Source organism: Megalops cyprinoides, chromosome 21 (genome assembly GCF_013368585.1).
Source record: "Megalops cyprinoides isolate fMegCyp1 chromosome 21, fMegCyp1.pri, whole genome shotgun sequence".
Taxonomy (NCBI): domain Eukaryota; kingdom Metazoa; phylum Chordata; class Actinopteri; order Elopiformes; family Megalopidae; genus Megalops; species Megalops cyprinoides.
In genome coordinates, this window is record NC_050603.1 from 3,140,001 (window position 1) to 3,150,000 (window position 10,000).

At 47.4% G+C, this 10,000-nt stretch overlaps 2 protein-coding genes across 2 annotated transcripts in view; both read right to left on the reverse strand.

Moving 5' to 3' along the window:
- Window positions 1–1,885, reverse strand: part of LOC118769260 (myotubularin-related protein 11-like) — an 18,919-nt gene extending 17,034 nt beyond the window's left edge. Inside the window, exon 1 of the mRNA XM_036516309.1 lies at window positions 1,791–1,885. Coding sequence (XP_036372202.1) covers window positions 1,791–1,847 — 57 coding nt within the window. The 5' untranslated portion in view covers window positions 1,848–1,885. The remainder of the gene's footprint in view (window positions 1–1,790) is intronic.
- A 5,676-nt stretch (window positions 1,886–7,561) lies between these two features.
- LOC118768817 (OTU domain-containing protein 7B-like) overlaps window positions 7,562–10,000 on the reverse strand; it is a 9,648-nt gene continuing 7,209 nt past the window's right edge. Inside the window, 3 exon segments of the mRNA XM_036515751.1 lie at window positions 7,562–8,109; window positions 8,111–9,087; window positions 9,636–9,720. Of these exon segments, the coding sequence (XP_036371644.1) occupies window positions 7,626–8,109; window positions 8,111–9,087; window positions 9,636–9,720 (1,546 nt within the window). The 3' untranslated portion in view covers window positions 7,562–7,625.

Here is a 10,000-nt window from a genome sequence, read left to right on the forward strand (position 1 = left end):
TTTCCCCCTCCACCTCTCCACTTCAACATCAGCCCAACCCTTCACATAGAATCGCCATGAATACCAGCCGAGTAATTCCAGCCTCGCTGCCTTCAGACCTGCTCATTCTAAAGATAACAGCACAGAGATCAGACCTTGTGTTTTCTGTTGCCGTATCTCACTGTAATGTCTATCCTTTTTTTCCAAGCACTCTACAGTACTAAGATCAACCCCTGCCCTTGGACTGTTTTTTTTTTTCCTCCCACGCTAAAACACTGGTGCTTCCACAGTGACCTCCAGATGTCATAAACATCTCACCCCCCGCCCCCAAATTCCCCCCAAACCCCTCGTCCCCCCGCTTCCCCTCACCCCGACACCAGCTGCATCCCAGCCATTTCATATCTCTCATCCATTACTTTGCATTTAGTTGCTTAGCAGACACTCTTATCCAGGGAAACTTACTTAGTTTACAATTCTCACGTGTTATTCAGTTTTATATGTGTATCGATGGATATATACTGAACCAATTCTGGGTGCCTTGCCCAAGGGTACAACAGCAGTTCCCCAGCAGAGAATCAAAATGGCAACCTTTGGGTTGCAAGTCCTTCTCCGTACCACCACACCACACCGCCTCTGTACTTCAGCTTATGGAAATCACAGCTCCGCACACTTCCGCTCAGCAAAGTGCTGAACAGGCAGGACTAAAAAGCGGCCACCTCAGTTACTGCTGGCTGACCTGCCAGTCCAACAGGTCTCACCTTCCCTCACCAGCGCCTAGTCACCCTGACACACGAGGGAAAGCCAGATGGCAGTTTGTGTTCCCCATGACCTACACTGATGGCACTACACACAAAGGAGCCATCTCCACGGACACACACCTGAGCGTGGAAATGACTGAACGACACTGCTTTCAATAAAACACCTGAATGGAGGAAGGCACTGCTCACTATCTGTGATCATTTCCATTCGATATTCTTAAAAGGCTGGAAAAACACTATTGAAAATGTGCAATTACATAAGTTGATCCATACTGTAAGGATCAGCTTATATCAAAGTAGAGAAATATTTAAAATGTTGTTGCGCCTAACTCCTTCTGCACTTCCATTTAATAAAATAATGTACAGTATGCATACATCTAAATAACCAATGCAAGCACATTCTTAAAGCTGTTTTTTTCTCATTTGTGTTAAATGATAACTTCAGAAGATGTAAGTGCTTATTAAGCAAATAAAACAATACTGAAAAAAAACAGAAGTCCACAGTCCATAACCAAGGTAACAGAAGCAGGCTGCTGGTAAAATATATATATATATATTTGTAATATATATGTAATGTATGCAAAATATATTATATATCATACACTACAAAACATAAAATGCATGATTGTTTCCAGTCAAATGTACAGATATATTATAAAATACATTTGAAAATGAAGTAGCTTTACAATATTTTGTTCCATACATGCAGAAGTTGGACCTAAAAGAAAGTGATATTTTAGAAGAAAGTGATATTTTAATGATGTGGAATATCAAAATATCAAAGTCAAAGTACTTTTATGGTTTGTGCTGAAAATTACTTTTCCGTGAAATGTAATTCAGTGTATTATATGTTTCTTTTTACTAGTTATAACACAATACATGCAAGCATGTTTTGCACTATTACGAATGAAATACCTACATATCTGCTGAAATTGTATAAATGTATACACAAGCATACATTACTCTTCAGTTTTTACCTCGGACCTTTCTTTTTCCTGCAAACTAATTTAAACAAAGTATCTGGAACATCCTTCCAATGTACGCATTTTGTACCTTGGTGTCTGTGGCGATCTGTCTGACTTTAAAAGAAGTCTTGGACCCAGGCAACATTCTGACCTCTTCTCTCGCAGCTGTAGAAGTTTCGGGTCGAAAAGCCGGATCACAATGATGTGACAGCTGTTCTGTCAGCAAGCAGAATTCAAAACTTCACATATTTTTCGTAAGCTCCAAACTGGACGGGAAGGCGACAAGGAACGCCGGCGCGCCGCAGGGTGCTCCTTGTACTTTACAGATGTCCTTCCTCGGGCTGCGCCGGTCTCGCAAAAGTCTCTGCGCGTTTCTTGCCGCCCGCCTGATTGTTAGTTTACATAATTTCAGCAGCCTGCTCAACGCCACAAGCAAATCCTATTCAAAAGCATCCACATGCTTTCCCCTCTCCCATTGCGGGGGGCGACAGCAAGCACCGCTGGCATGTGGCAACACCTTGCTTGCGTTCCCATGTGTTTACCTCCTCGCCATAGTGAAAACGGCGTCGGAGAGCGAAAGGGCGATTCTTAAAGGGCCAGCGAGAGTCGATCGAGTCAACATCTTTGCGCTTCGCTGTCCGTTACGGATTCGGAAAGTTTGACGGCTGGCATTTTGTCTGAGAGGAACCGACTAGGTGCGAGGTCATCTTTAAAGCCCCACATACAGCTACACAGAACAGCGCACCAATCACGTGGGTTACATAACATGAAATAAAAGATTTGCATGTTGCCCTGTTATTTGACGTCGATTCGGTGGATTAGCTGGAATAAAACCCCGAAATTATCATGTACTCGTTTCTGCAGATTTTATATTCTGCCTTCGTTTTAAATGCATGTAAAAACACGTATGATACCAGTTGTAAACAGCTGTCGCAAAAAGTACACCGTATCGTTATCTCGAATAAATGTGTGATAAACTTACAATAGTTATCATAACAATAATACAAAGTCAATACAATTTATCAATACAATGGCCATTTTAGACCAAACTATTTATTACTCATTCACTGGAGAAATTTTTGATAAATAAATAAAATTCAATGTAAACTCGAATAAGGATTCAAGGAAAGCCTGTCACTACTCGATACAACTTTATCTGCAACACTATTTAACAAATAATTATGAAATAGCTGAAATGTATAAACATGTGGAAACTATTTAAATTAGCGAGGAAAAGCGTGATAGGCCTACACCTTTTCAACGGATTACGGCGTTGTTTTACAATCGGTGATAAAAGTTACGATTACTGTTGGTGGCGACAGAGTGTGGAGGCAGAGACTGCGTGACGCTTGACTGGTCACTGAGAAACGTTGTAAAAACGTTTTTAAAAGCTGCCATTGCTGCTCTCGGTGTTTGTACACACTGGCACAAACACTGCCGGCAGAGCTGAATCTCACGTGCAGCCGTGATTTCAGCAGCGCTGCGCGCGGTCATTTACCGACATTGTGATGCGCTCGAGCCTTGCCTCGCGCTACAGATTCCCACACGCGCGCGCGCGCGCAAATGCGCGAGACAGCAACACGCCACACCAGAGCTGAAATAAAATGAGAATTTATTCAAACGGTGCAAAAAAACACTTCGAGGACATACAAGCAGGTGTTCTTTCCCGCACGGATCCTTTGCCCGACAGCCAGCGAGTCTTCCAGCTCTGAGTGGAATCCAGAAGTGGATTCCAATCAGCTCGTCTAAATAATGATCCATTTGCCGGTCTGATGGTTCTGCTACGCTAACCCCCAGCACGGCTTCTTGTCAGCCAAGTTACTGCATTTTGTACTGCGCAGGAACACCACTATACTTTCCCAATCTTCAAAGGAGTCCATTTGTAAGAGCACAACCAAAACAAACGACATGGATCGCCGGAAGACCTTTTAAATGGTTAATTATAATAATAGTAGTAATAACAATAATAGTATATGGTACTGGTTATTACTAATATGGTGTGTTAGTAAGACAATAAAACATATTTAAAGTAAATAAATAAAAAATAAGAAAAGTCTGTTTGACAATGACCCGCAGAGGAAAGAACACCCTCACTGAGTTAACTAAACATTCCCAACAGAAATTTTTGAAAAAAAAAAAAAAAAATTCTGACTATAAATATATATTCTCAAACCAGTTCCTCCTGTCAGTTTGTCGATGGGCGAATGAATCTGTTCACCAGAAACCACTGTTATAACGAGACCTTTAGTGGGGAAAAACCCGACAGTTTGAGAGTTCGACAGTTCCTCCATCCGAACCAGGGTTGGGTTTCCAACACGAGTCCAGGCTGTTGAGACACAAGTTTGCTGGGTTTTATGCTTTTTTTCAACGTCCAACAATATACATTCTAATAGATCTTTAAAAACATTGTAAAACATTGTTTCGGTTTAAAAAAATAACTCGAAGATACAGATTTGTACAACTTCTCTCCTTTTTTTAAATACAAAAAATCTGTTTGCAGTCTAGTAGGAGTCAGAAGCGCTGAAACGAAATTTTCAAGTTCTCCATGCTTTGAGTAGATGACGTTGTTGCTGTTAGCTACAATGAGAAAGAAAAATCAGAAGAAAACACACACACAGGATTTTTAAAACTAAGAAATCATCACCACACATTCGAAGCCCTCTTTTCCACACAATTTGGATAATTCAACACTTTTGAAGCCCTCCTCGTGTTTCTTATACTGTTCTTGCAGCGTGAAAGCGCCACTGAAGCAATTCTACATCCATATCTCATGGTACAGGAGGGCACGTCTCAGAGAAGCATTCCAGAAGCATTTCCTACACACCAGAACAACTTTTTAAAAACAAAACAAAAAAAAGATTAAGTAACAGCTACGAGGTAACAGACCTTACATTGCAGTAGTTGTGTTTTTTACGGGACAATCCCGAACAGAACGTTTCTTTTTTTTCTTTACAAACACAGAACTGGAGTGTCCTTGCGATGTCAATGGTTAAACGCTAAATAACCCCGACGCAAGGGCCCCACCTATTGGCCTATCTGGTGAACTGCATATTGAGAAGAGCACCTGCCTGTGTGCTTTATGACCTCGGGAACCCAGCGCAGGATTAAGGGGCAGAGATAAGCTTGGAGGCGGTATTGCTTTCCCACGTTACATTAATGTCTTCTAATATCTCTGTATTACACCCCAATGGCGAGTTAACGCAATCGACACTGATGGCGGTTTGGGACACTGAAGTGCCCGATTTAAAAAAATCCCACACATGAATAAAAAACACAATGCAAGTATGAACGCTCAACAGCTTTGTTAATTACACGTTTCAACTATTCAGCGTTGAGACCGGATTATGCATATCAGAAAGCACCCACGCTCTTTCAACAACCTTATATACTCATTTTTTTAGGAAAATATATAGCCTATCTTTCAAAACACACTGCATTTCAAGTCATTTGTTTTGCAATTCTTTGGGTTTCTGGACTCGGCTCCCCTTGCTGACCTCTGTATCAGAATTCAGTGAAGCTTCTCCAGTGTACTGACAGGATTTGCCTCACTTTCGCTAATGCCTCTCCACCCCCAACCCAAGAACCACTATTTCTGTATAGCTAAGTGGACACGAAGCTTGCTAGACAGTTGTTAGTGATCCATTGACTGTCGTTTTGACACAATCAGGTAAACCGACGGTCAGTGAGGGGTAATTTCCAGCAGAACAGACAGATTGAGCGATCCCCCCGACAGTGTCAAAGTAACTGCAATCTATGAATGGCCACACGGGGGAGCCATAGCCATCGTCAGCACACCTCTGGCTTTCCAGGCTCCAACCAGATTTCGTCAGAATGCATCCCCTATCAGAGTCTACACACACATTTCCCTAACATTATAAAAGTGCTCGCTATGTGCAGAAAGAGATCAAAGCCTCCCAGCCAATCTGGCAACCCAAATGCTTGCCACATTGCCGTAGACTGATGGGATCATTTAAAATAAAGAGATGTCAAAGAGTAGGGGGGGCGGGGGGTTGGGACACACCATGTCTACTGAATGTGGGAAGAGGTTGACATCATACCTATCCAATAGGGGATGACGATGATGACATATCCTTTGTGAGACACCAGTCCTGTTAGCCGAATTACATCCTTCACAAATGTGAACTAGTTCAGGACTAACATGTACACATGTTAATCATGTTAGACAGTAGCACTTCACATATAACCTGTGATGTTGATTAAATAGTCTGGTGTGTCTGAAAAAGAGCCAGTACATACAGTAAGAACAATTTCCTGACACAGAATAATGTTGGCTGTGATCTCCAACATCCTGCAGAGAAAAAGCTCTCTCTGGTGTTTCTGTCAGTATGCACAGGCTGTACTCCCCTAGTACCTCAGTTCTGAAAAGCAGCGGATGGAGTTTCGAGATTTGCAACATCCAAAGGCATTAACGCAGCATTTGAAAAAGACAGAACACAATTTCCTTTCAAAAAAAACACACACTTCACTACGACAGTACAAGCTGCTGATGCAAAGCTTTGCTTAGGATCTCGTTTTTGATTACTGACAGGTAGCTGTCCACCCAGACACAACCAGAACCTTCTCTCTCGCTCTCTGAATTTTCCTTCTCCACCAACAGATTTGCAGTTGCACCCCCATAAATATAAACCAGACACAGACCAAATCTCCCAATAACACACCCCCCAAAAACAGAGCACCTTTCAAAGACCTCCCCACACCAATGGAAGCGCCAAATGTTGGTCAAAATGGTAAAAAAATTTAAAACGTAACAAATAAAATAAGGTATTTGAGGAAACTGCAACTTATATGTTTTTTTTTTTTTTTAAAGTAGGTTTTGGCAATCTGATTAAGAATCAAGATCAACTGTGAGGAATCGTTTGTATCAGAAAAATAAGTTCAAAGAAGGAATCCGGATGTGAACTGCGACACAAACTGACAGCCATGAAACGGGAGAACAGCGCGATTTCAGACCAGATGGCACTACAGTAATTCATGCCAGTCCACAGAAAGTTAAGTGCATGTGGAACTGGGCAAATCAGAAGACTGTCAGTGAATCCCAGCTTGTGCGTTCTCACCTGTAACACAGAATGAGAGTTTTCACAGCGCAGTACAAGCACTGTGGCTTTGAAAATGCTACGCATCAGGTGGTTATTAGTATTTTCATTCTAACTGATTCAACATCATCACTAAATTTACAGGCAAAGCTCTACCTTCCATCAACAAAGTCAGGTGGCAGACTGTGCTCTGAGCAAGCTGCTTGCTGTTGAGGTCTCCGGCCACCAGGTGGAGACGGTGGGGCTGGGAGAGCTGTAGCAGTTCACACTCGGTCCCTCTGGCAAGAGCCACAGAGTGAGAAACAGTGGCAAGGGCAGGATGGCAGTGTCTGGCAGGGGGCCAGAGGGGGTGTGCGCCCAGAGGTGAGGGGGGGTACCGAAAAGCATTTCAGGTGGAAACAAAGGGGGGGGGGGAGGTAATAAATAATCAAAAGAAACCAATTGGAGGGTGTGTAACAGGTGTCCCAAGAGCTCCAACCCCCCTGCAACCCTCCTCCCAAAGTACTGTTTCTCCCATCAGTAAAATCACATCAGATCCACAGTTATTATTGCATTCCCCGTTAAAAAGGCTGCGGGGCGGTGTGTCTTTTCCTTTTTAACTGGATTTAGTGGACCGAAGGGGGGCATGGCTTATAAAGGGAGGGGGATGGTGGTCCAAATCAGGAGAGATCCAGACAGTGAGGGAGCAGCAGAGAGAGAGGGAGAGAGGGAGGGAAAGAGAGAGAGAGGGAAGGAGAGAGAGAGGGAAGGAGAGAGAGAGGGAGAGAGGGAGGGAAGGAGAGAGAGAGGGAGAGAGGGAGGGAAGGAGAGAGAGAGGGAGAGAGGGAGGGAAGGAGAGAGAGAGGAACAGAGAGAGGGGACTCTTTCTCTCAGAAGCGGTGCACGGCCGTCTCGGCCTCCCTCCTCTTCAGTTCTTCGCGGTAGCAGTAGGAGCAGTAGTCGCCCGTCTCCGGGTGTCCGTAGTAGTTGCAGCCAGGCGTCCTGCAGCGAGTGGACTGGAGGGCCGCCAGCCCCGCCGCGCTGCCCAGCGAGTAGTGCCGCACGGGGGGCGGGGCCGCCCTGCTGTCCGAGCCCGAGCGCGTCTCCCGCATGCCGTTACTGTAGCCCCCTCCCGCCGGCTCCGGCAGGTAGCTGGGCGGGTCCTGATCGGGGGGGTAGGGGGCGAGGCAGTGGGCGGCTCGGGCGGGCCCCCCCAAGGAGACGGGCAGCTGGTACTGCGGGCACTGCAGGGGGCAGTGGCGTGGCAGGGTGGCGTAGGAGGGCAGGCCCGGGTATGAAGGGGCCCCGCCTGCCAGCTGCCGCCGTGTCTCCAGGTAACCGGGCGGGGGGAGGTGTGAGGCCGGGGGGGGCGGGGGCGGGGTCAATGAGGGAGGGGCGGGGGATGGTGTAAGGGGTGGGGGTGAAGGCAGAGGGCTTGAGGTGGGCGAAGGAGGGCGGGGACGGCTCGGCCGGCTCCTCCTTGGGCTCGTAGCTGCGGTACCCGGGCTCCGCCCCCTCCTTCTTGAGCAGCGTCCCATTGGGCGGGCCGCCGCCCGCCTTGCGCTCCGCCTCACGCCGCTGCTCCTGCTCCGCCCGGAAGCGATCCTTGGCGTCGGCCAGGTAGCGCTGGATCATCTCCTCCTGGAAGGGCTGGCGGTTGCTGGTGGTGAGGAGGCCGGCGAAGATGAACTTCCTCTCGCCCTGCATGGCCGCCCGCAGGATACTCAGGCTCAGCATCACGTCAGTGCTGTACTTGTAGGGGTCCCCCCCGCCCCCGTTCTGCCGCTCGCTGCCCGACGACGGCGAACCCTTCCCAGAATCCCCGGAGCCGCCCTGTGCGCAAGGCGAGCCGTCCTTGCTGCCCTTACGGCCCTTCAGCGAGCCCTTCTTCTTCTTCTCCTGGCTCTCCCCGGCCTGTTTGGCCACGCCCCCGGCCCCGCCCGCCGTCTTTCCCGCCATCAGCCCGCCCACGTTCTTCTTCAGCTTGCTGCCCAGGCTCTTGCCGAAGCTGCCCAGCTTGTTGGCCACCGAGTCGGCCCGCTTCTTGTCCTTGTCCTTCTCCTTCTCCTTGTCCTTGCCAGCCTTCTCCTTGGCGCTCGCGCCCGCTCCCCCCGAGCTGGAGCTGGACGAGCTGGATGAGGAGCTGGAGGAGCTGGACGAGCCGCCGCCCGTCTTGGCCGCCGCCCCGTTCCCGCCGGCCCCGCCCCCTCCTCCTCCAGGCCCCGCCCCGGCTCCGCAGGTGCCGTTGGAGCTGCTGCACACTGACTCCTTATCGGACTCGCCCGAGTCGGGCGGCGTTCGAGCGTCGTCCCCGGCGGAGGCGGTGGGTGACTCGGGCTGCGCCAGCGGAGCCTGACAGACAGACAGAGAGAGAGATGGACAGAGAGACAGGAGGGACAGAGACAGAGAATGGCACAATGAGAGGTCAAAAGTCATCATCTTCAAATCTTAACGTGTACAAATGATATTAATAACACAATGAACCACATGCTACCAACACAACGAAGCCCTAAGAATGTGTAGGTATTGTGTTGGAATGGTACATTCCTGTCGGCACCGCCTCTTGCTGGTGTGCGGATGGTGATCCTTGCTTATGTCACCTTTTGAGTCATTTCGCTGGATGTTCTGTGTGCTTAACTTCTGGAGCTGTGTCTACTTAATGTCAACAATGTAAATGTACTGTTAAATGTAGCTACTCATCGTGTACATCACGCTGGTTTAGAGCATGATAAAATGTAATGTAATGCAAAAACAATGACCTTTAAATAATCTGTGTGTGTTAGGAGTACTTTCCCCCATTGGCTACCTGCTGACACTCATTAACTCTGTAATGCAGAGATAGAAATGCATTCTCGCCCTTATAACAGAGTGTACAGGTGTGCTTAAAGACGGCTGCTCACCTGTGTGTCGCACGGCAGGGGCAGCCAGGTGACCGTCATGTAGCTGTGTAGCAGGTGCAGTTTGGCCTCCAGGGACAGGGTGACACTGGGGGGGTGAGATAAGGCCATTAGAGCACCCCTGTTTCCTTTTCGGGCATGCGGTGACAGGAGAGAGGGTTCAGGAATCCTAACAGCTCCAATGTGTGCCTTTGGGGAAGGTGCCTAACTCCAGCTACCTATGGAGCGTCTGCTAAGCTAACGTAATATAAGATAAAAGGGGCGGAGTTATCAATAACTTATCAATAACTGATTCACACCAATCACAGCGCTAATTTCTGTTGATTGGGTTATACCAGTCAATCTTTGACAGCACACAATAGTTCCAC